The sequence below is a fragment of the Xyrauchen texanus genome, chromosome 8, assembly GCF_025860055.1.
Source record: "Xyrauchen texanus isolate HMW12.3.18 chromosome 8, RBS_HiC_50CHRs, whole genome shotgun sequence".
Classification (NCBI taxonomy): domain Eukaryota; kingdom Metazoa; phylum Chordata; class Actinopteri; order Cypriniformes; family Catostomidae; genus Xyrauchen; species Xyrauchen texanus.
Window position 1 is genome coordinate 44883246 of NC_068283.1, and position 26600 is coordinate 44909845.

Below are 26600 nucleotides of genomic sequence, written 5' to 3' on the forward strand. Positions count from 1 at the left end.
AATAATAAATACAAAATAAGCTAAACTGATACACTGCATTGAAAGTGCATGTACTGTACAAAAGAGACTGAAAAGTGTGAGTATAAAAAAGTAACAAGCTATTTTAATTGAGTATATTTTAACAGCTTGACAGATTTCAGATTATGTTACATCCCTATGCATGTGTATGCATGCTTGTTTTGTGACATCATCTCCACTCTCCACCAATGGATGGCCTTTCCTTCCCTTTAAAAGCTGTCTGAATCCATGTGTTCGGAGCCTTTTTTCGTTTGATGACAGCTTTGCTTGTTAGCTGCTGATTTTGTGTGTTGTCCCTGGTTCTTTGTGACCTTGTACATTCTTAATGTATATTGACAAAGTCACTCGTTACCCATTCGTGGTTATGTGACTTCATCAGTATTATTTATATAACTCGCTGCTCATCTAACCAGAGTGGAAAAGTGGACGGGTAAAGCTGCGTTCACACTGCCAGAGACTTTATCGCTGCAGGTCGCCAGTGGCTGGCGGTGAAGTCGCTAGTGGGCGTTCCCACTACTGGTTGCCTAGTAACGTTTATAAATGACATTCACGGATGTCATTCCATTGCTGTTGACAGCGAATCTCTTTTCTTGCCACTAAAAACACATTTTGGAGGGAAAAGACTCAATCTAAATGGAATCAGTACATAAAATGCTTTATATCAAAGATGAATGAGAAACAAGGCGTGCTGTTTGCCAGAGCGGCTGTTTATCTCCGGCGAAAATGCAAATGCCGGTCTGTCTGGGTCCATAAAATCCCCGCGATCTCAGATACACCTTTCCACGCAGTATTTTTCTTAAAAATGTCCTTGTACGTGGGAAGAGACATATCATAGATCACTGGGAAATTTCTAACAGCAAGAATTAGCCTTTCATCCATCTCTGGTGTTCGCTGCCAAAAAGCTCTTTTGTTTGTTTCGTCTGATCGAACCCGGTCCCATTTGAAGTTCCAGTAATGTCTGGCAAACTGAAGTCACTTGAGTTTGTAGTTGGATGAGAGCAGAAGCTTTTTTTCTTGAGACCTTTTCAAACAACATGTGGTGATTTAGATGATGTCTGATTTTTCTTTTGGAACTTTCTGACCCCAAGACCCAACTAATTCTCCAGCTGTGATCCTTGGAGATTATTTGAAAGAGGAGATTATTGAATCATCCTCCTCACTGTGCGTAGAGACAATATAGACACACGTCCTTTTCCAGGCCGATTCTTAAGATCTCCAGTTGATTGGTTAATTATTGACCTGATGGTGGAAATGGGCATTTTCAATGCTTTGGCTTTTTTCTTATAACCACTTCCCATTTTGTGAAGCTCAACAACCTTTAGCCGCACATCAGAACTATATTCTTTAGTCTACCCCGCTGTGATGGATGATTAAGGGAATTTGGCCTGTGTGTTACCTCATATTTATACCCCTGTGAAACAGGAAGTCATGGCTGAACAATTTCATGTTCCTAGTCACCCAGGTGCACTAAAACATGTAAAATATGAATGTGAATTTACTTCAGATATATTTTACTCGTAAGAATTTCTAGGGGTGCCTGTAACTGTGGCCAACGTGTTTTGGAGAAAATGTTTTGTTTAATGAGATATTTCCCCTCTTTCAATTGTTTTACTTCAATTAAAGGTGTGATTTTTGTGATTTATTTTTAATGAAGATCAAAAGGATAAACAATGCAGATTTCTTTCACAGCCTTCTTCTCATATTTACCAAAGGAACCAATATATTCGGTCACAACTGTAATTTATTTTCATTGTATGGAGAAAAAAGCTGCAATGAAGTGAGGGGTGACAGACTAATATTCTGTATAACATATTTTGTGTCATACAGGTTTGGAACAATGTTAATGTGATTAAATGATGACAGCGTTTGGATAACAGTGTATGCTAAATGACTAAATGTGAATAAATGATTTTATTTTTTCTTTGAAAGGGCTATCCCTTTAAAGCTTTACTGGTAAATAAAGTTTCTTCCTCAAACGTTGTAACCTGTCAAGTCTATTGTGGGCTGTTAATAAATACCAGAGAAAAAGAAAACCGTTTATCTCATTGAAACATTTTAATTAATAGCTTTGTGTTTTTAACTAAACACATAGAAAAATACATAAACGGTGAATAAATCTTTAAGACAATGTTGACAAATGTCCACAACATTTTGTACAAAGGTAACCTCTACCCCTCTCATGTGTCCATCAGAGGCGTTCTTCAGTGTCTGCCGTTAGAAGCATCACACCACGCTAATGTGCTTAACCACCTGCTCATCAAGCACACATAAAGACCTCCTCACATCCTCCCGTATGCCAGTGTTAACAGACAACACAACAACTAAATAACAGCAGTTACAAATATTCAAAGTTCCCCCAGTAAACTAATCTCTATGTAGAAAGAGTAACAAACAGGACATCCAGTTGGTCACAGAAGCACAAACTCCTCAGTGTTGTTTCTTTGTTTAGTTCGGCTCCGTCTGTCGTTGGTGTTAATATGAGAGATTGAGGCGGATGAGAACCCCCATTTCCCCTCATCATGACCATCTACAAACGTGAAGATGGGATACTTCTCCTCTGAAGTCAGAGCCTGTAAACGGGAGACAGAAATGTTGATCATGTTAGTTTCCTACATTGATACACAACATACATTGATGTTGTTTAATCGACTTTTGACAATTAGCATCAAGTCTGGTCCATTCTGTATCTTATTCTGGTCAAGAACAACCCACTTAAGAGTTATTTGTATCTAGTTTTCTTGTAAATATCAAAACAGTCAAGATATTATATCTTGTTTTAGAGAAATCAAACACAGTTTAGCAAAGTTTATGCTTGTAACAATAAATTAAAAAATAAATTTGCCAATTGGTAGGAAAAAAATAAATTGTGTATGTCGTTTTGGACTTGCAGTGACACCTAGTGGTGTGGATGCTGCATCCTTCAAACGCCATACCGATTAGATTGTAAAAATTCACTATTCAAAGTCAACCAATGATTAATTTCATCCAAGAGTGAAAGTGTCCAATAACAGGGCAGTCACTGAGATTATAGTAGTATTCGGCTGGTCATGTGATCCCAACATGGCCACCCCCATGAGAGGACCCTCTCCATGTAGAATTAAACAGCTTTTATAAGGCTACTGATAAGGCTGGACTGTTCACCTTATGGGAGTAGTCATGATTTTATTATATATATATATGTTTAAAAATGACTATAAAATCCTTTAGGAGTAAAGTTGTTGTTGTTTTTACTCCATTGGCAAATATTTGTATTCTTGTTTTAAGCTAAACGCCACCAATTTCTCTGAAAACAAGACTTGGGGTATGTTCACACTTGTAGTTCGGTTCTTTTGGTCCGGACCAAAACAGGAAATGATACATTTAGTCCTGGTTCGTTTAGCGTTCACACTGGCATTTTAACACCGAACCTCAAGATACAAAACAAAAGGCATCAGGGAAAAGTCACGACCTGATTGAACGGCTTTTATGATGACGTATATTTTTTGATGGAACTTACCGATCATCCAAAATAATGCTGGCTGCTGGGCGAAATGCGCTCGTTGGATGTATATATGTATATATGGTGGTATTTTTAGCAGCTGAGAACAAACGAAGAGTTAATAAAATGTGTAAAGGCGTCAAAACAGCAGCAGGAATTCCTCCGTTGTACACACAAATGAAGATATGCTTCAAGGACGGCTGACGGGCGGTTCTGACGCCTGTCCCGAACTGTAACGGGCAACATAGCTCCTATGATGAGAAGAACCAGGTGTGCTTGAGGTCAGTATTAGGCTAATTACTTCGTTTAGACGTCTTTGGTCCATGTTGTGTTCATATATCAATCGAACAGTACCAGAGTTCGTTTGGAAGCAGACAGAGACCCACTTTTTAGGCAGTCTCGGTCCGCTTGTTTGGTGCGCACCAAGGTTTGGGTGGCAGTGTTCACACTTGTTCAAATGACCCGCACTAACAGAGCAATCGCACCAGAGTTCACTTTAACTAAACCTGCCAAGTGTGAACACACCCTAAATATGTCATTTTTTTCTTATTTTATGCATTTATTTTTTACTTGAAAATAAGACTAAAACAGTCAGTAAGAAAATAATGTTTTTGCAGTGCAACATAAAAACAAATTCACAGCAAAAATACAAACACTTGATCAGTATTTGTGTCTCGTAAACATCCTTTGGACAAGATACATTTTGGCTACTTGCATATCAAGACTTCTATTTACAGAAAACATCTTGAATTAATTAGATTTTATTCTTGTTGTCAAATAGCTTTTTTTGTTCTTCGCATATTGTGGCAGGGAGGAGGGCGGGGTCGGGCCGTGATGATGCCCCTAATCAGGCTAATCAAGATGAGAGAGATAAAGGCCGCCAGAGGCGACAGCCCAAGAGAGCTACAGGCAGCTGCCCTGTATGAGTGTGCTGTATGTCTTTAAATGTTTATTTATATTGTCAAGACGGTTCTCGCCTCCACCTTTCCCTTTTACACACATCTCACAACGTTAAGCAAGGGCTGTGCTTAAAACAAGATATATCATCTGAAAACAAGTCAATAAAGATCTTTAGTGGAAAACATAATCAAATCATTTACACTTCAATCAATGTGTTCATTTTCTTTTATTCAATTTAAAAGGTGTTTTAAAACTGTTCCTCTTACCGTAGTAACATCTGAGTACAACTTCTGGAAATCTGCCCTGCTGCTGGCAAAGAAACCCAGAGTACAGCTGGGGTCCATATGATTAAACGACATCTTCCTCGGTGGTTTTACAGTGAAACGACTGCGGAGAGACACACTACACTTCAGTTCGGTCCACAAACACTTTCTAACTATCTAAATACAGTATATGGAGTTAAAGGGACAGTTTAAATCAAATGAAAATGATCATCATTTACTCTCTCGGCCATGTCGTTTCCAACTCATTTGACTTTCTTTCATTGAACACAAAAGCACACATTGACCATAAGCAGTCAAGCTCAAAAAGGACAAAAAAAGCACCATTAAGGTACTACAGGAATATACCAATTTTGAAACGGTTCCTTGCACTATCACATGACTTCACAAGACTTGTGATGTGGTGCACAAGTCCTGTGGACGTCTTTTATTGGTGCTTCTTGAGTCCTTTTATTGAATGGAAAAGAGCAGCATAACAATTCTTTAATTCTTCCAAGAGGGTTTGCTTGTTGTTTGTTTATGGTGCTTCTTTGTCCTTTTTGGAGGACTTTTATTGAATGGAAAAGAGCAGCATAAAAATTCCAAGGCTCTGCCCAATTTTTACAATTTGTTTGGAGGAACTATACCTTTAAATATACGCTCACCTCTAAAGGGAAGTTGTCTTGAGTAACGTCAACAGCAGACTGACAGTAATGAGGATCTAAATAGATCAGCTGATCATCTGTGACAGAAAAATCACAAACACACAGATGAAGAGTGATTCACACAAACGTCGGCTTCACTTCATCAATGAGGACAGCTCATGTACGCAATGGGTGTTTCTCAATTCTAAGAGCGCGTACTCGTGCTTGTGTTCTTGTGCTTGTGTCTTGACTAACTACCATGAAAGAGCGAATTTGGAAGAGACGAGGACCTACAACCCATCTATGCGTATTTTGTGTGATATGTAGATCCCAAAAACCTCTCAACTATTGCCTTTTTTTTGGCAGTGGGTGAGGATGTCAGACACGTCCACAAGAACAAAAGACATTGAGAAACAGCCAATATGGCGGTAATGATATTTGCTCATCCAAACCCTCTCACAAAACTTGATTTGGCTTATTCATGAGACTTTTTAACTAGTGATGACATTAGTGAGGATGCTTTCAGAAATCTGGCCCATTTACATGTCATGTGACTCACCCTGAAACCCCACAAAATATAGTGAGTGTTTTGGTTTCCCTCCGATGATTCCTATACAGCACCTGAGCGCCAGCAGTCTCTACAAACACATACATGAGATTTAAAAAATAAATTCTTCCTCATGATCCCAGATCTGTGAGTTTGTGTGTGTTAAAGCACCTTAACACATTGAGCGTAAGTGGGGTTCAACGCATCTCCTCCGAGACGCACGGGCACCAGCAGAATGAGTGATTTCCACACAGACCTGCAGCTCAATGAGAGATCCTCTGTACGAGACGTCCCGCACAGTCTCAACACGTCTCCAACGTACACTTCAGACAGACAGAGGTGTAGGCATGTTTTGTAATGTTTGTGTCTGATTTGATATGTGTAGTTTCACTTACGTTTAATTATCAATTCATTTGTAATTCTATTTTCACATAAAGTGCTGTGAAAAACTAACTGCCCCCTTAAATTTAATAGCTGGTTGTGCCAGCTTTAGCAGCAACAACTGCAAGCAAATGCTTCTGATAACTGGAGATCAACACTGTGGGGGAGTTTTGTCCCAATCTTCACTGCAGAACTGCTTTAGTTCAGACACATTGGAGGATTTTCGAGCATGAACTGCCTGTTTAAGGTCCTGCCACAGCACCTCACTCGGTTTCAAGTCAGGAATTTGACTAGGTCACTCCAAAACTTACATTTAGCTTCTTTTGAGCCATTCAGAGGTAGACTTACTCTTATGCTTTGGATCATTGTCTTGCTGCATAATCCAGTTGTGCTTGAGCTTCAACACATGGACTGATGACCGGACGTTCTCCTTTAGGATTGTCTGGTAGAGAACAGATGTTTCCCTCAATTATTGCAAGTCGTCCTGGGCCTGAAGCAGCAAATCATACCCACACTATTACACTACCACCACCGTGCTTGACCGTAGGTATGATGATCTTTATGTTGAATTCTGTGTTTGATTTACACCAGATGTAACGGAACGCCTGTTTTCATCATAAAATTTTCCCAAAAGCTTTGAGGATCATCAAGGTGTGTTTTGGCAAAATTCAGATGAGCCTTGATGTTCTTCTGGGTGAGCAGTGGTTTTCGCCTTGCCACTCTTCCATGGATGCCATTTTTGCCCAGTGACTTTCTGATAGTGGAGTCATGAACAGCGACCTTTATTGATGCAAGAGAGACCTGCAGTTACTTGGAAGTTGTCCTTGGCTTTTTTGTGACTTCCTGGATGAGTCATTGCTGTGCTCTGAGGAATTTTGGAAGGACGGCCACTTCTGGGAAGGTTCACTACTGTGCCAAGTGTTCTCCATTTGGAGATAATGACTCTCACTGTGGTGCTTTGAGTCCCAGAGTCTTTGAAACAGCTTTGTAACCCTTCCCACACTGATGTATTACAATCACCTTTTTCCTCATCATTTCTGGAATTTCTTTTGACCTTGGCACAGTGTGCTACTGGACAAGAACTTTTAGCCAACTTCATGCTGCTGAAAAAGTTTTATTTAGGTGTTGATTTGATTGAACAGGGCTGGCAGTAATCAGGCCTGGATGTGTCTAGTCCAGCTGAACCCGATTATGAATGCAGTTTCATAGATTTGGGGATTTAGTAACTAAGGGGGCAAATACTTTTCACACAGGCTCAGTTGGTATTGGATAACTTAGGTTGGTATTGGATAAAAGGTTGCCTTTCTTTTATGTAAGATGTTGTTTTAATTTTTGAAACAAGTTAGTATGAGATATACACAAAAACGGAAGAATTCAGGATAGGGCAAATACTTTTTCACAGCCCTGTAGATTCTCAGCTATATTTTAGTGTTTAAAGGATGCCAATAAAAGCATTATGAATTGAATGGAGAGGGTGCGCTCTCTAAAACAGACTATGATTCATAGCTCATTCTACAGGATGTCATGATGGACTCACCTGTGCAATCCTGAGCAACATACACCACTAGATTCGACACCTCAGAAGCTGCAACAGCTTTCCTGAAACACAATGTCATAATCTTTCCTGTCATATCAAACATATCAGTAGCACATTACAGTTTATTCTGACCAAGAACTGCCCACTTGAGGCGATTACAATTTTTAAAAAATGGATTCCTATGAAGCATTCACACGTGGAGCAAACATTTGTGCGGCAACAAAGCAAGGCTTTTATGGTGTATCGATTTAAAAACAAATCTGAGACCGTCAATCCGCGCATCTTATCACATGACTTGTTGTGCATGACACCGCGGAGACTCACAGCATGTGGAGGCTCATGCTACTCTCCACGATCCACACACAACTCACCACACGCCCCATTGAGAGCGAGAACCACTAATCACCACCACGAGGAGGTTACCCCATGTGACTCCACCCTCCCTAGCAACCGGCCAATTTGGTTACCCCATGTGACTCTACCCTCCCTAGCAACCGGGCCAATTTGGTTGCTTAGGAGACCTGGCTGGAGTCACTCAGCACACCCTGGATTCAACCCACGACTCCACGGGTGATAGTCAACATCAATACTCGCTGAGATACCCTGGCCCCCAACTTTATGGATCTTTTTTCACCAAATAATAATAATAGTAATACTATTGCTGCCAACGTTGTTTCCTGGTGGACTAATATAAGCCTGTGCACACTGACTCCTGGAGATTGTGTGAAGCCAGCCAATCATTGTTTTGAGAAACTCTTGCTATTTTATATGCAATATGCAACGGATAAGACGTATTATATACATTTAACTTACTGTAGTATGTGAGCAGCGATGGCTGGGCCGTACCAGTCACCTGCCCACTTCCCAGACGCCTTCCCCAAGTCCACCAAGCGGTGCAACCCAAACGGGGCAGAGGGCAGATCCCCAAACCAAGACACCAGCTTTCTGTGAGTCCTGTCTTCATGAATCTTGCTGTCTAACATTGTGTCCAAACTTCGTCTGCAAGGTTTCCCTGAGACACACAAATTCTCTCTGAACAAATCGTCCAGCACGTGAGGGTCAACGACCTCCAGGTCATCCTTGGTCTGTTGATGCGTTGCAGGCCACGTCCAGCCTAAAGCGAGAAGTGGTATTTTTAGAATGGCATACCACCTGCTATTTTTTAAATAAAGTAGTATGCGTAGTTTGCAGTATGCGTACCGCGAAGAGTATCATTCTACTAAATTAAATAATAGCTGAGGCTGTTAACATACAGGCAACACTTTCCATTGTGAATAAAGTGCATGTGTACCAGTAGGCATCATGTGCAGCATCAGTCCCTGTGCTAACAGCATCTGTGCGCTGCGAAGCATACAGCCCCATCCCGCGTCGGACGTGAGGGCGGAGCCATCCAGAGGCAGGAAACCTCTCCTATAGGTCAGCCACAGCAGAGAGGAGAAAGCCCGTCTCAAACACTCACGCTCTCCTGGCATAAAACACACACATATGGAGCATGTTGAACTGAAGACTTACAGATGTGTTTTATTCAGTAAGAGCAGAGTGCTAGTCTATTCTCTCCTGTTTACCACTGTAGCTCAGCTGATAGGACTGTCCCAGCACATACAGAGGACTGCTCTTACGAAGACGAGATTTGGTTTTCAGAGTCCAGCCTACAAACACACACATACATAGGGAGAGAGACATGTGAGTTACTGTGATAATCACTTACTAATCTTATAAGTGTAAAGTTATATCTAATATTACAACATTGTTGCCATGACAACATAATGCTCTAAACCCTGTAATCACTCAAAAACCAGATTTAAACAACTTTTAAGCTCAAATAATTCAAGACTTTTAACAGAAGAATTAATGCAAGTGCTTTTATAAAATTTCAAGCTTCACATTTCTGCCTTTAAACCCTCCAAAAATTGGCCAAAAATGTTTTCTCCACTTTTCTCCTCAATTTGGAATGCCCAATTCCCAATGCACTCAAAGTCCTCATGGTGGCATTGTGGCAGAGGACGAATCTCAGTTGCTTCCATATCTAAGACTGTCAATCCGTGCTTTATCACGTGGCTTGTTGAGCGCGTTACCACGGATACATATCATGTGTGGAGGCTTCACGCTATTCTCCACGGCATCCACGCACAATTCACCACGCGCCCCACTTATAGCACGAGGCTGTTACCCCATTTGACACTCCCCTCCCTAGCAACAGTGCCAATTGGTTGCTTAGGAGACCTGGCTGGAGTCACTCAGCACACCCTGAATTCAAACTTGAGACTCCAGGTGTGATAGTCAGCATCAATACTCGCTGAGATACCCAGGCCTCAATAACGTTAACATTAGATAATTAGCTAGCGTTAGCTAGCTAGATATAACCTTTCATAGTTTTTCACGACAAGCAGCTGGATATGTCAGTCGACATAAGCGAGGAGACTGACAGCTAATGTTAATGTAACCTAATTTAGATAACGTTAGATTAACGTAAATTTTCTGCCACAGTCTAGGTAATTAATGGGAAACACTGAAGAATCAATCATTAATTGAAAACAATGGGAAAAGGAACAGCAAAATGGCCAAATTAATTACGGTAATGAAATGAAATTGTTAAAAACCTGAAAATAAAGTCACAATGAAAAAAATATATATTGATGGTCCTAAATGTAGGCTTCATTTTCTATCATTTCAATGAATATAATTTAATTAATTTGTATATATTGGGGCATTAGTGTTAACTTAAACAACTTTTTATTTTTTTAAATGTATATGTTAAACTTAAAGGGTTAGTTCACCCTTTTTATCCCATAATTTACTCACTCTTAAGTCATTCTAGGTGTATATGACTTTCTTATTTCAGCCAAACACAATTGGAGTTATATTAAAAAATATCCTGCTCTTCCAAGCTTTATAATGGGAGTATATGGTAACTTAGATTTTGAACCCAAAAAAGCACATCCATCCATCCATCAAAACAGTCATCCATACGGCTCCAGGGGGTGAATAAAGGCCTTCTGAAGCGAAGCGATACGTTTTTGTAAGAAAAACATCCATATTTATAACTTTCTAAACTATAATCACTGACTTCCGGTAACGGCCGTCCGCGCGTTCATGAGAGAATCGAGTTCCGGCGTATGACGTAGGCGCAACGTAAGCTCCGGTGAGAAATGACGAACGCGGAAGTGCGCGATGTTTACAACAAAGGCTGAAAATAATTGAGTTGTTTTAGCTATACGGTAGATTTGTATTAGTCTTAAAATGGTGCGTTCGTGCGTCTATCCAGGATGCTTCAGAATAAATAAAGTCTTAAGATTACGTGAGCTGACATCAACGGGAGATGGAAGATTAACATTTCACCAATTCCCTTGGAAGGATCCAGAGCGATTGAAGCTATGGCTGCTCGCTATTCGCTGGGATGTAAACACACCGATGGAAAAAATCGAGAGATCCAGGCTGTGCAGTGAACATTTCACCTCCGAGGATTACGAGCCAGAGAAGGGAAAGCCAAGACGACTTCTGAAATCGTCAGCTGTGCCCATTCCTGCGCTGTTGTTTCAGCCAAATGAGGTATATATTGAACTATACTGTAATATATTTATGTTATATTAAGTTGTTAAATAATTGCTGATGTAACTGTTGTTAAATTATTTAATTATTATTATTATTTTTATCTCTACCTTTAAGTTATCAAATCAAACTCTATGATGGATTGTTGTAGGAGACAACAGGGGATCCTATTGTTTCAGCTCAGCCAAGTCTGGACAGCCCAGCAACAGGCAAAGATGAGGAGATAGAGGTCCTGTGTACATCAGCATATATAGAGGATGTCCCACCATCGACTCCAGTCAAACACAGGGACATTGAACAATGTGAGTGTATTGAGGCAGGACTCCTGTTGACGCTAACAAGTCCAGAATCAGTTGCCAGTAGGACATGTCCATCAACATCTGGGACATACATCGCCCTCCCCCCCATACGTTCCAATCAATCAGTAAGTACTCACATATGTGTATTGTCATGCAATATTTTGGCTGGTTGTTATGTTGTTTGTGGAGTATATCTGAAAAATATATCTATTGGCACTTTTCCACTGCACGTTACAGTTTGACTTGACTTGGCTCGCTTTACTTTTCTGAGCTTGCATTTCCACTGCAGTTTAGTGCCGCCTCAACGTGGGTGGGATTATAGGATTATCGTCATAGTTGCGCCGCCTCTACTGCCGTGACATCATCTTAACACAACACAAACTGACCGTAAACAATAACACGACCGCTAGCTAGCTAGCTCATTGTGCTACATAAAGCAGTTGTTGCATGGTGATTTTACACAAGTGTAACAGTTAAATTGGCCTGGTTGTTTTAGAAGCTTCCAGTAGCTGCTCAACTAAATAAAGTGAAGCTTTCAAGCAGAGTATTGAGTTAATGTAACAAAACGTACCATCCTCCATCGTGGCTGTTTAGATGGCATCCATTTAGTTGAACCAGCTCCACTTTTCCTTGATGGCTCTGTAGTCACTTATTTATTTTTTTACTTTTCCCTGCACTGTTGGTAGTTATGTTGGTAGCCGTGTGTGGCCAACAGCTGAGACACTTCCTCTTGTTAGCGACGAACGTCTACACCTCGTTAATTGACCACGGCGTGGTTTTGCACACAGCCATTTCTCTTCAATTGGAAAGTCGTGTGAACAAATGATACTGCTATCGCTGTCGCTAACTGTAAAACTAGCGGGTTGATGTCCCGTGTCGCTAATCCAGTGATGTTGGTAGTGACGATTCTCTCTGACCAATCAGTGATCTGCAGAGTTTGACGTCACATTTAGTATCGGCTTGGCTGGCTTGGAACCTCCACTGAGATGGTACTAAAAAAAGGACCAGGTACTATCCACAGTGGGGAAACCCCCAAAAAGCGAGCAGAGTCGAGTTGAGCCGTACAGTGCAGTGGAAAAGCCCCATACGTTTACAATAAAATAAAGCATGACTTTACACACCATTCTTATAATTAAAAGGCATCATTATCATTTCCTGTCTGTGTCATATAGGATGAGCCAGCACAGACTAAACCACAATCGGAAGAAAATAATCTAGATATCAGCATGCTTTCCTTAGATTGTCCTTCAGACAAGAAGGACGTAAGTTTTGTTCCAACAAGCTCAACATCGACCTCAACTGCAGAGGAAGAGAGAGAAGACGAGATGTGGAAAGAAAGAAAATGGATTGTGAATGAGTCAAATGTGATGGGGTTGTTCAAAAGATGTCAGGAATGTGGAGCACTAATTACAGAAACCAAAAAAATAACGTCAGGGAGCCTCATCCAAGTGCAGTGGGAATGTGAAAGAAGACATCAGGGGCAGTGGAGTTCTTGCTCAGATGTTCGGGGAATGCCTTTAAACAATCTTCTGGTATCAGCAAGTGTTCTGTTCACCGGAGCCACATATACTGACATTGCTGATTGGGCTGCGTTGCTGAACTTACAGGTGCCAAAGAAAACGACTTTCTATACAGTGCAGTCATCTTACCTCACTCCTGTTGTTGACGCTGCATACAGAGAAAAACAGACAGCCATTTTAGACGAATTACACATTCAAAATGCACTCCAGAAGAGAGTGCATATATCAGGGGATGGGAGATCAGACAGGTCATTAAATAACTATTTTCTTTTTTAAATATCAGAAATTAAAAACAAATACGAAGCTTATTGTTTATTCTCATGTCCTACTTTCTACAGCCCTGGATTTTCTGCCAAGTACAATACCTACAGTCTGATGGATGACACATCTGATCAAATTGTCCACTTTGAGTTGGTGCAAGTGAGTGTACATGCTGATAATGTAACAATTTACATTTTACACTTGAAGTGCAGCCTACTTTTATTACATCTTTTAGCAACAATTTAAACCTGTGGCTCAGGTGGTAGAGCGGGTCGGCCACTAATCGCAGGGTTGACGGTTCGATACCCGGCCCACATGCCGAAGTGTCCTTGGGCAAGACACTGAACCCCAAGTTGCTCCCAATGGCAGGCTAGCACCTTACATGGCAGCTCTGCCGTCATTGGTGTGTGAATGTGTGTCTGTGAATGGGCGAATGAGTCACCGTGTAAAGCGCTTTGAATACCACTACGGTTAAAGGCGCTATATAAGTGCAGACCATTTACCATCTACAATAGACAGTTTATTCTACTAATTTAACCTGTCAGAAAACACCATCAAGAATGGTGAATTATGCTTGAACGTTACTTGAATAAATACGTTTTTTATGTCTCTTATTTTTCTTTATTTAGGTAACAGAAGCATCTAGCTCAGTGGCCATGGAGCCCATTGGTTTTAAAAGAGGCCTAAACAAAATTCTGGACAAAGGCATCAAAGTAGATGTGGTGGCCACCGATAGATCGCCCTCTATCAGAAAGCTCATGCGGGTGGATTATCCATTTATTCGCCATGAGTTTGACATTTGGCATGTGGTAAAGGGTAGGCAAATGTTGCATTACTTTTCACAAATTTAAGCACACATTTCATTTTAATTATGTGTGTCAAGATGATTGTCTGTGCACATTTATTCTCTAAATAACTTGGGTACAGCACAAGCATTCGTATTGATATTGCACTTGGCAATTGCTGTTTTGATTGACACAATATACTTCCATAAAGAATGCTCATATTTCTAAAAGTACTTTGTTTTTCAATAAACATTTAATATCAATCAGTTTGGTTGTCTAAATTAAGTTTCATTACTGTTTTGTCAGGGTTATTGAAGAAATTGTTGTCCTTGTCGAGATACATGTACAACAGAGATCTCCAGCCCTGGATCAAGTGCATCTGCAACCATTTATGGTACTCATGTGCAACTTGTGGAGGTGACCCCGACGTACGTTTACGATTTTACAATGTTAAACGTTAAAAAAAGAGGGTTATCCAGAAGTTTCTGACCCAATTCGATTATAATTATTTCTTTAAATGTTCTCTTTCTGGTTAGGACTTGATCCGGAAATGGAAGTCGATACTTCGTCACATTTGCGGGGAACATATTTGGACTCAGGATGGGATACAGCACAGATGTCTCCATAGTGACCTTAGTCCTGACCAACAGAGACGAAAGAGGTGGCTCAAAAAAGAGTCTCGTGCCTACCATACACTGGAGACACTTGTCTTGGACAAAGGTCTCCTGAAGGACCTGTGCCAAATGTCCCTCTTTAAGCATACAGGTGTGTTATACCAACGGCACTATGTGTGTGTGTGTGTGTGTGTGTGTGTGTGTGTGTGTGTGTGTGTGTGTGTGTGTGTGTGTGTGTATGTGGCAAGTGACCAGACTGAATATATTTATTTATTTATTTTACAGGCAAGTTTGAAGCTTTCCACTCTGTGCTACTGAAGTACTGTCAGAAGAACCTGCACTTCCACTACTCATCCATGTTAGCTCGCACTCAGCTGGCAATACTGGACCATAACGAAAATGTACATCGTAAACAGGCCACAACCACTTCTGGTAAGTGAACAACAATACCACAACAAATGTTTCACACGATACAGAACTCCAAAATATGTAATGTGAACATAAGTGCGTATTTGTAGATATTGTGCGTGAGCTGGTGTTTGTAATGAAGTATTAGATTGGTAATATATTGTACAGTAATGTGTATTGTGTATGTCTTTTTTTTCTAGGCGTCCATCGGTACAATGTTGTGTTTCCCAAGTGCTCCAAAGAGTGGGAAGCCAGAAAACAGTTCGAACCCACTACACAAACATTTAGAGATGATCTGGTTCGGAAAGTTCTGGAATGCCGTAATGACCCAAACATTATTTATAAGGACCAGTCATCTCATGACACAATTCCCAGTCTACCTGCAGATATTGCACAAAAACCAGAACCCGACAAAGAAGAAGCTATTTCAAAGCACCAGTCCTGGTTTACAAAGTAAAGCTCTTGAACATTTCTGTTTTTTGCACATGTGATCTCGTGTCTTAGTAGGAATTATGTAGAACAAAGTATTATCTGGTCATCTCTTATTGCTAATGTTTTTTTATTTTTTGCCTTAACTTATTATTATGCTGCATTTATGTTGGTTTTATTATGTTAATATTTAGGTTTTAATTCAACGGTGGAACGGTGCCATGTAAAACGTATTCAGAAACATTTCCAGTAACGTTGTCTTGTGAAAAAGCACCACAGTTTAAAAAATAAAAAACAGTAACATTACAATGCTGTATAAAGGTTGTATAAGGTTATTTATTGAGGAATTGCATACATGAAACCTAAAATATGTGTAAAACAGGCAATTATACAAATTAAATGTTTATTTAACAAAATACAAAATAATGGAATTGAGGTTTACCACCATAAATGTTGCATTTAACATTTGAGGAACATCTTAACATATACAAAATATGTATTTACTAAACACTAACACTGTAATACTTTGTACACGATTTGTACACTCTAGATCAGGGCAAAAGCATCATCTGCCTTTCTGAAGCCCACATAGGATCCAGACTGGGATGGGTATGTTTCACAACACAGAGGGAAGAACCTTCCTGTTCCCCTTGCCATGTTTTGCCTTTTCAGCATCCATTGAAGTACCACTCGGTATGCCACCAACCTGAGCTGAATGTCAAACAAATGCATGGACTGAATAATATAGCTAGGCTACATCTGTAACACAATATTATTTACACACATACCAACGGGTCCTTCAGGCCTTGGTCGACGGCTCCAGTTTATACGAGGTAAACTGAATATTACTTCTAGTACACTTTGGCTCAACAAAGGTGGAAAGCCTACATCTCTTACACAGCAGGACGCTGTCATCTCACCGCCAGCATCAACATCTTCCAACGGTGGCATTCCAATCATCCATTCATGGCAGCAAACACTCTCGGCCTCTGTTGGCATTACCTCGCATTTCCTGCACGAGCACCACAATGTCTCCCGTACTCTCCGTCAACCAGATTCATTTGTTTGTGCCGCCGCAGCAGTCTCCTGCATATCCCGGAGTTCCTGGTCGGTGTACTCCGGTTCAAACAAATAGTGCGGGTCAAAAAACTAAATCTCCTCTTCTCTTATATAGACATTTTTCTTTAAAAATCCTCATTGTTGACTTCTAATTTGTGACCGGCGTTTTGTTTTGCTCTATCCTCTGTGCTTTCGCATTCGTCACTTCTCACCAGAGCTTACGCTACGCTTACGTCATACGCCAGAACTCGACTCTCTCATGAACGCATGGATGACCGTTACCAGAAGCCAGTGATTTATAGTTTATAAAGTTAGAAATATGGATATTTTTCTGACCAAAACACATCGCTTCACTTCAGAAGGGCCTTTATTCAACCCCTGGAGCCATATGGATTACTTCTATGATGGATGGATGTGCTTTTTTGGGCATCAAAATCTAAGGTACCATTCACTCCCATTATAAAGCTCGGAAGAGCCGGATATTTTTTAATATAACTCTGATTGTGTTTGGCTGAAAGAAGAAAGTCATATACACCTAGGATGGCTTGAGGGTGAGTAAATTATGGGCTAATTTTCATTTTTTGGGTTAACTAACCCTTTATCATTAATTAATCATTAATTAATCATTAATTAATTAAAGTGCTGTATTGTTCATTGCTAGTTTATGTTAACTAATGTAATAGAAGTTAACAAATACACCTTATTTTAGTGTTATCTTTTAAATATGTAGCATATGTTTATCTAGGAATCAAAACTTTTGACATCTGACATCAAACAAAACTTTTAACTTGAATACCTCAAAAAAAAAATGTCCACGTTTCTCTCCAAGTCAAATATTTACACCGTTTCTCAGGCAGAGCTAACTTTACTGAGCATGTGCTGAACAGGCATCAGTCACTCGAGCTTGATTGTGATTTAAAAAAAATATTGCTCCAAACATACCTCCATATTTGACGTTATTCCACGCTGAAATTAGTTTAGTTTTAAGTTTGGCTTTCTCCTTTCGCTCGTGTCCTCTGAGATCTTCACTAAGATCCAGCAGTCCAGGGTTCGACAGGCTGACCACCTCAAATGACGCGAGATCTTCTGTAGGGTCCCCCCCAATTGAACACTCATCACTCACATCCATGACCCACTGGATGCTGTTGCCATGACACCCAGATAATCTGAATCTCGACTGACCAATCAGAGGAAGGATGTGAACACCTCAAGACCTCTGGATGTTGCAGGAACGAGATAAGCTGGACGTGTTCACACGATGCTGTTGAACAGTGAAATAAATGTTTATATGACACCAGATGCATTATACAGCTCTGTGAAGGACTTTCTCTGGTAATATGTGACCTGTGATACTCATGTGACTGAAGGAATTTTGCAAGTCACTGCAACCATTATGTCCTGTTACCTGTCATATTAAAGGTCAAATAACTCATTTTAAGGTTGACATGAATTTGCATAATGGTTAACTTGAACTAACAATGAACAATATATTTTTTTTAACATAATTTATTAAACTAATATGAAAATATAAAATATATAAATGTAAATGTGCATTGTTAATTCATGATACCTAAAATTACTGGTACTGTGATGAGCTTAAATGGTACTTTGAGACATACAATATAAAATGGCTTTCCATATCCAGTTATATCATGTAATGACACTCCAAAGTACTTATCATGATACATACCCAAACCATGGTATTACCGTGGTCTTGCCCTGTCCAAATGCTGAAAGGTAGTATGTTTCGTTAGTATATTCTAAGTTTAGCGTGAACTTCTGCTTTAAATGTCATTTTATGTGTTTTTGTTGAGAGTGTGTTGCCTTCTGACGTAAACATCACACTTTAAATCACGTTACATGAACACACACTCGCCTTTTCAAAGACTAAACTGTCCGTTTCTTTTTCGAAGGCGATTGCATTTTAAAAATGTGGTAAAATACTTACCTTACGCGCTGTTTTACTGTCATGTCGTTGTTAAATATTGGAGAATTTTTGCTGGAAACTTTCCGCGTTACAAACACATCGCAACGTTGCTCAGTTTCACTTCCCCCCAGCAGCGGATATCCTATCTGCATTCTGATTGGCTGGCCAGTCATTCAGCACTCTCTGATTGGCCAGATTAGTGGGCGTGACAGTAGGAAAGCTCTCGGAAGACAGCGGCAAAACGTCGCACTTTTACTCCAGTGAATATTTTTCAGAGCATTTTCTTTTATGTATTAATACACATAAACCAAGCCAAGGAAAAAAACACAACGTTCATTGAACACACGTTGACTCAAATGGGTTGTCACCATGGGAACTGATTTAAAGGCGCACTCAGTAATTTTTTTCCACATTAAAAAAAAAAAGTTGTGTTCCTAAAAAAGTAACTAATATTTTGAAGCTAGTATAAAATCATGACCACTTGCAAAAGACAAAGACTCAGTCATATTAAGAACCTTATAAAATGCTGTTTTATTCTGCATGGAGAGGGTCCCCTCATGAGGACTACCATGTTAGAATCACATGACCAGCCAACCAGTGGCCATAGGTGTATTACGGACCGGGACAGTGGGGCCATAGCCCCTTTTGGAGCCTGGGCTGCAAGGTCTTTTTATTTTGTGTGGTACAAAAGTCTTATTAAACTAGGTACGTAAAGTTTGTTGATACAGATCATAATGTTGGTTTGACTAAAAATGTCTAAAATGCTTAAAGTTCAAATCAAATCCCTTTATTGTCACTCAACCATATACACAAGTGCAACAGTGCGTGAAAGTCTTGGGTTCAGTCCAAGCAACATAGGAGTCATGACAATTACAATTGTTGAAGAAAGGAAGAATCATAAAACAGATTAAAGGCCTGGTGTGTGAGTTTTGACATTCAAAAACAGACTCATAGCTCATTTTAACATTGTCAATGTAATTAGTCTAGGGTATTTTGTCAGGAGAATATGTATGCATATGAGATGTATATATTTATATAAAAAAAACCTAGAGAAAACCCATTTGTTTAACTGATGTTTAAACCACAAACACACACACACACTTAAATGACTTCTTTGTAGCCTTTTATTGTACTGCACTTTATTTCATTTTTTAAATTGCATTGGTTCATAACATTGCCTGAGGTGAGAAATCATACAAAACTGTAAATAAACAATGACATAAGACGTTAATGTACAAAAACTTCATAGGGAAAACCGTGTGAGGAAGATTTATGCAGAGCAGCGTAACCGTTTTGAAGAGCGACATACTACTTCCCATTTTAAAGAACAAACAGGGCAAAAATCATTCAAAAACTATATCAAATAAATCAATATACTGAGATAAATCAATAAAGTGCATTCTGTAAGATTGCTTGAACTCATTGCACAAGTAAATGTGTTTTCAGAGAAACACTATGCCTACACAATCTAAAAACACACGGACGAACAACTGACTTAAACTATCTGAAACATACGCACTGCTAAACACACATTTTGCAGCCGACTCAACCTGAAAACAAAGGTGTATACACACTACCCAAATATTAGCAACATTTCTGAGATGGCATTGCCCTTACATAACAGTCCTGTGGTGTTATCACAGTACAATGACTGTATCAGGTGGCAATACCATGCTACTTTTATGTACCATGGTACTGAATGATTACCAAATCCATGTACCATGGTATTTACATGGAGGTCCAGGGAAATGCCATGCTGTGTGTCTCTCTACCAATTAATTTTTGGGTAAATAGTAAAGTCCTTTAATGGCAAAAAAGTCATTCATGAATCAACTGATTTGGAAGATAATCGATGCATCTGCATGGCACCAAAAACTCCTAAAACATCACTAGATTCGATACACAGAAAGTCACACAAATGTGAATGACTACGTGTAAACATATATTTCTATGCATGTATTCTGAAGCTATCTCTCGCAAACCACAAGACATTAACGGGTTAACTCATTACGTTATAAATGTATATAAAAGTAGGACATAAAGATCAATATGTAGTAAAAGTGAATTAAAAGCCCTGAATGAATTTAAACACATCTACACACTATGTACCACTTCACAAACTCTTCTGCATATTTACTTTAGAACATTTTAGGCTTCATCAGATTGATAAAATATTCAAGTCTATACACAGTGCATTAACTGGCCTATAGGCTATGTTCAAAAGAGCATACCATCATGCTACTCTTAGGGGTCCTTTAGACAGAACATGTTTTCGCCCTGAAAAAACCTTGATGCAGTGCAATTATTATAACAGAACACAAGACGCATTTCCAAGTTATTTATAACCTGACACCGCATCTAACAAATGCCGATGCTCCTGCGCAAAACGCTAAAAAACAACATAGACCCAATGCAACAAATGTAGAAATCTGTTCGGTGTGAACGTCTCCTTACTTCTTCCTGTATTATAGTATACTTTGCATTGTATTCTAATTTTCTGAATGCATTAAATACGTTTATCGAACTGCCAAAAGTTAAAACATATTTACATAAAGTTGGATTAAATTGCTAAATAGCTTTTCTGAAATGCTAATTTGACGCTACTGACTGAACTGAACAGTATTGGCCTTTGGCAACAATGTACTGTTGCATACTACTGTGTAAAATGTGAATAATTGAATACTGCATACTGTTTTGCATACTATTTTTAAATAGTACGCAGTAAACCGAATGTACTGCACAGTCTGCAGTAAGTAGCATGTATGCTAGTATTCAATTCTGAACATAGCCATAGTATTCTCTCAACTTGAAGACGTCACATTGACCCATTTCTTTACAGAGTTTACCTAATAATCTCAATCTCAATAAATGACAATGCTGCCGTTGAGGTTTTACCCTGGACGGTCTCAGAGAGGCTAATTATAACTCTATAAATCTGTCTTCCTTTTATCCAGGAATTGTTTTGGGGTCTTTTCAGTGCAAATGTAATTAAGACAGCAGTAATGAACACTTCAACACGACTCTGTCAATGTGCAACACTCATTTCCTATTTTGAGTAAAACGTTTAAGACACTCCCAAACCTCTGGTTACCCTTTGTGTTATCTCTAGGTCTGTTGCATCTTGTATGAGGTTAGTGCTACTGTCGGCAGTTTAACAGTATAGTTGAGGTACTGGAATGAGATCGTGCAGATCTACTGTGTCGGTCATTAGGTAAACACTTTCGCTACCTCTCATTTCTACATTTGACAAACTGATTGATTGATATGGTGATGACTGAGAGGCCACGCCCACTACAGACTGGGCGGGAATGATTGGATGTGCAGTTTTCACTAGCAATAGGTCTTTGTTTTGTTTTTCATCTCAGATTTTTTTTTTGACTCGTCTATTCACCACATATATGTAACATGCATTTAGAGAGACATACTGGTTTGTTCTACATCAACATATGAGAGTGCATGTTCATACGCTATATGCACAAACAAAACATGTTTGACAACAGTCAGATTGAAGCACCTTGTTTTGTATAAGATCTTTTCTTGCAATTTCTTGACAATACGTGTTGTTTCCATTGGTTTGATGGCTGTAGTGTGTTTCGGACAAGCATTGGGAATGCATCCCCATTCCAAGTCCGGAATACCCATTAAGAACTAAAATTACGAATGCTTGGAAGAGCTCTTCGATGACTTTTCTGACTTTGAGGATCCAGGGCCAGGCCAAGTTCCTGTCAATCCACGTCGACTCCCGGAAGAGGCCTCGGATTTTCCCAACGTAGCGGCTCGTTTGTCCTCGTTGGCTTTGGAGCCGCTGTCCTTGGCCTTCCCGCCATCCTGAGACCCCAACTTCATGGGTCCCAGCACAGTTTTAGCCACACTTGTAAGCTGCGTCACAAAGCTCGACCTGTCACCAGGTGACACCGCACGGGACTTGCTTGAACATGGTGACCGGATGGTTGGAGAAGGAGAGGTTGGAGTATCCTCTACCGCCTCCAAGCGATACCTCTCCACTTGAAATCCTCTGGTTGAACTCAATGGGGTTAGAACTGTACCGTCACTGGATTTGGACTGGGCAAGTTCTGATATTGAGACCGGAGGCGCTTGAAGTGCTGAAACTTTAGGAGCGACAACTGAACCTAATCTAGACCTCTCTTGGTTGACGCTCACTTCTGGATTTAGAGTGCCTCTTTCAGACTTGCTTGTCTCTGGAGCCGTTGTCTGGGATGAAGAGGTTTTATCCTTTGAAGGGCCTTTACCAGCATCTTTGCCTTTCTCAAGACTTTTAGAACTTTCTGTTTGAAGACTATGGGGTTTTAGTTCCTGTGCTCCAGAACACTGACCAACTGATGTCCGTTCTGGGGTTTTAGGGTTACAATCCATGGTGCATGTGTCCACTCTAAGGGATTGACTTTTTCCTGCATCCATGCCAACTTCTTTCCCTGCAGAGATGACTCCACTTGAGGCTTGACTAGTCTCGGACTTGGATACAACTTTCGTCTTATGGGTGGCTTCGCCCAAATGGGTTGCTTTAGTATCCTTAGTTGTTGTTGGTTCAGTTTTCGAGATGGTTCTTTCCTCTGCTTCACTTTTGCCATGTTGTTTCGCTTCATCTTTGGCCCCAGAGTCTCGACCCACCATTGAGCTCTGCTTCACAAGTTGCCTTGCCGGACACAGTGTGTCCTTACTGGGCATGTGAGTGGGTGTCTGGTCAGGTGGAGAGGGTGGTGCCCCTGGTGTGTTCTCTCCTTCGATCTCCAACAGACTTTGGAGGGCGTGCTCGCAGTGGAACGAGTCGCGGCGGTATTCTGTATGCACAACTTCCAAACCGTGCTTCCGCATGGAAACGCAAAGCCCTCCCTTCCTGTCTGTGCACACTGAAGACGAGGATGAAGGGAACGATGGTGAAGGAGATGGGCCGAGTTTCTCAGTGGACTGCACCCGCTGGAGGAGAGGGGAACGGGGCGGTTCTGCGCTCTTGGGGCGTGGGCGAGTTACTGGGGGAGAGGCGTGGAGCTTAGCAGGGAATGCTTGGGTGGTGTTGGAGCTGCCGAAGGTGTGTCCAGCAATGGGAGGTGGGGAAGAGGAGGTGGGGGACGGCGTGTGAGCCAATGGGGAGAGAGGAATGTTCCCGGCAGATTTGCAGCGAGCAGATCGATACTGACGGTGGAGTTTAGGAGAGAGACCATACAGCGAGCTTGGCCGCATGTGCTGTGAGGTGGCGGGAGAGTTTGGTGTGCTGGAAGCGGCAGAGCTGCTCTGAGATGACATGCCTGATAGGAGAGGACCAAACGGGTCAGATGAATCTGGGTCAAAACTTGAGAGGGCACATGATAACTCACATTTAAATGTCACAAAAACTAAAGTCCTGACTCAGCTCAAAATATCAAAGGCTAATTTAGTTGATATGAATGAACTTCTGTTGAGAAGGAAAGAGATGCCACACGCCATACAAATGTCAACTCGAGTAGGTCAAATGTCAATCAAGTGCATACTGTGTGGCAGCAAATTTATGTCTTATTCAAGAACCATGAGCAGAAGGTATTCCTGTCATCATCTTATCATACGTACAACCATTCTTAAGTGAATTGTTGCAATTATTCAATGGGACAACGAATAAAAAATGAGTGATTTACACAGAGGTTCAACTTGTGTTTCATTATGAATTAATCCCAATATTATGCCAAATTCTTTCTTTTTTTTTTTTTTTTGTAACAATACAAATAAATATGGTTCAACAGCTACTAAAAAAACTTAGTTGCAAAACATTCACTATGCATGTGAACGCATTATGTGGTCTCGAAAAAGGGAACAAAAGTCACCACAGATATCGCCAATGAGATTTCATATCTGACATGCATTTATACTACATGATAAAGCAGGGGGCGGAGCACTGACCGAGGTGGGCGGAGTCAGGTGGGGAGCGGTACGTCTGTGTAGGCGAGCGTGCAGACAGGTTGTGGGTCGGTGATCCAGGCAGACTGTCTCCAGACGACAGCGAGCGATTCAGAGATGACAGACTATGGCTGGTGTGAAGCAGGTTTGACTGCTTGGTGATTTTACGAAAGAGAGAGCTTCGCTTCTTACTGCAAAAAAAAAAGAGAGAAAATGATAATTGTGATAAAATTGTGCAACTGTGGGTATGAGGAGTCTTTCTTACCTTTCCGGTCCATCTATAGCGACTGACTTCTTGTTGCGTCTGGCCATCTTGGCTTTGTAGCTGAGTTTCCGGGCCGGTCCAATCTTTATAGACGTGTTCTCAAATGGAGTCGTTGTCACGGTTACTTTACTGCCACTCTGAAAAGTTTGAGGATGGTGAGCACACTTTTCTTAAGAGTTCTTGACAGTTTTGTTTAGATTCACCTAATTGAAAGCCGTACCTTCAGAATGAGCTCCACCACCTCCGTGTGGACCAATCCGTGCACAGATTCTCCGTTCACATGGGTGATGAGGTCACCGGCACAAAGACCTGCCTCCTGGGCCGGTCCACCACACTCCACATGCTAATATTGGAACAATGCAATGTCAGTTATAATATAATCATGCGATTCCTGAAATACTTCAGCTATCAATGAGATTTGACGGGCGTGACAGTTCCAGAACGTGTTCGTACCCAGACCATGTGGTGTACGCTGTACACGTTGCTGTCACCCATGTAGACTCTGATGGCGCGCAGTGTGAAGCCATACTTCTTCCCAGAGCGTTGGATGGTGATTGGAGATCTCAGAACATTAACCGTAGGCGAGTAGTCACGGCTCGGAGATGAGTCACGGGATGAGGGATTGGATGAGATGGAACGAGGGGACATGGGACTGGCCAATGGAGACGTACCGTGCTGCTCAACTGCGGTAGAAATGAAAACAAACTTAATAATTAGGCAAAAACTCATACATAGAGATGTCCATGGTATATCATGTATTCAGTAAATAATAGGGATGGCCCGTTACCATTTTCTTGAGAACGAGTACCGATATTTCATATTTGGTGCTCGCCAATAGAGTCCAATACCCGTTTTATTATTTTTATATTTTTACGAACTCCAAATCAACATCTTATTTCAACGTTATCATCAAAATGGTGTTAAAATAAATGAATTCATAAATTATTTTATTTTTTTTAAATAATATTGTATCAAATAAACTGCTTGTATAAAGAACCTCACAGCACAATCCAGAATACAACACTGAGTTATATTTAGTAAATAAAGTGAAGCATCACAGATGTTAGATATGGCTTAATTATAATACAATTACTACTGATATATTATTATTAGTGCAACAGTGAATATTGTATAACTTTACAGTAGTGATATATTCCTGTCATACTTTTTTCCTATACAAATAGATTACATTTTGACAGACGTTTCATTTTGACAGACGTTTTATTTTGACAGAGCTTCTATTTTGACAGATGTTTCATTTTGACAGAGCTTTTATTTTGACAGACGTTTCATTTTGACAGATGCTTTCATTTTGACAGAGCTTTTATTTTGACAGAGCTTTTATTTTGACAGATGCTTTCATTTTGACAAGTTTCATTTTGACGGACGTTTCATTTTGACAGACGTTTCATTTTGACAGACGTTTCATTTTGACGGATGTTTTATTTTGACAGACGTTTTATTTTGACAGACGTTTCATTTTGACAGACGTTTCATTTTGACAGACGTTTCATTTAGACAGACGTTTCATTTAGACGGAGCTTTCATTTTGACGGATGTTTCATTTTGACAACTTTTATTTTGACAGAGCTTTTATTTTGAAGTGTTTCAATGTTGTTTTGACCAAGGAGCACTGACTTTGACGCTTGACGCTATATTAAACCACAAAAGGCTGCTATTTAATGAAATACGTACAGGTATGTACTCTATATGTGCCTCAAGCTATAATGTGAATTTGCTCTCATGGGTTGCGTCAACGGAAAATTTCCTGTCATTTACCAATTTTTGGAAAGATTGACAGAAAATTTCAAATGCTGTCAAATGCTACAGGTT

General features: G+C 40.3%; 2 protein-coding genes and 1 pseudogene across 3 annotated transcripts in view; 1 reads left to right on the forward strand and 2 right to left on the reverse strand.

Moving 5' to 3' along the window:
* Positions 1-1909: 1909 nt before the first annotated feature.
* Positions 1910-18743, reverse strand: LOC127648314 (cysteine protease atg4da-like; annotated as a pseudogene).
* On the forward strand, positions 10917-15935 carry LOC127648291 (uncharacterized). The gene is made up of 9 exons (XM_052132883.1): positions 10917-11314; positions 11466-11738; positions 12786-13381; positions 13472-13553; positions 14024-14210; positions 14486-14607; positions 14716-14944; positions 15079-15225; positions 15402-15935. The coding sequence occupies exons 1-9, from the start codon at positions 11006-11008 to the stop codon at positions 15656-15658; spliced, it is 2202 nt and encodes a 733-aa protein (XP_051988843.1). The 5' UTR covers positions 10917-11005; the 3' UTR covers positions 15659-15935.
* A 988-nt stretch (positions 18744-19731) lies between the features above and the next one.
* LOC127648274 (microtubule-associated serine/threonine-protein kinase 1-like) overlaps positions 19732-26600 on the reverse strand; it is a 33877-nt gene continuing 27008 nt past the window's right edge. For both annotated transcript variants that reach the window (XM_052132862.1, XM_052132861.1), the window contains exons 23-27: positions 25221-25450; positions 24988-25110; positions 24768-24904; positions 24506-24693; positions 19732-23880 (exon numbers count right to left, since the gene is read on the reverse strand). In XM_052132862.1, coding sequence (XP_051988822.1) covers positions 22271-23880; positions 24506-24693; positions 24768-24904; positions 24988-25110; positions 25221-25450 — 2288 coding nt within the window. In that variant the 3' untranslated portion in view covers positions 19732-22270. The remainder of the gene's footprint in view (positions 23881-24505; positions 24694-24767; positions 24905-24987; positions 25111-25220; positions 25451-26600) is intronic.

What these genes read in the sequence shown, in the direction of transcription:
- LOC127648291 (XM_052132883.1), top strand. Translation starts at nt 11,006, where the DNA reads ATGGTGCGTTCGTGCGTCTATCCAGGATGCTTCAGAATAAATAAAGTC. An exon ending in CCATACGTTCCAATCAATCA is followed by an intron (nt 11,739 to 12,785) that starts GTAAGTACTCAC and finishes TGTGTCATATAG; the next exon opens with GATGAGCCAGCACAGACTAA. An exon ending in CATTTGGCATGTGGTAAAGG is followed by an intron (nt 14,211 to 14,485) that starts GTAGGCAAATGT and finishes CTGTTTTGTCAG; the next exon opens with GGTTATTGAAGAAATTGTTG.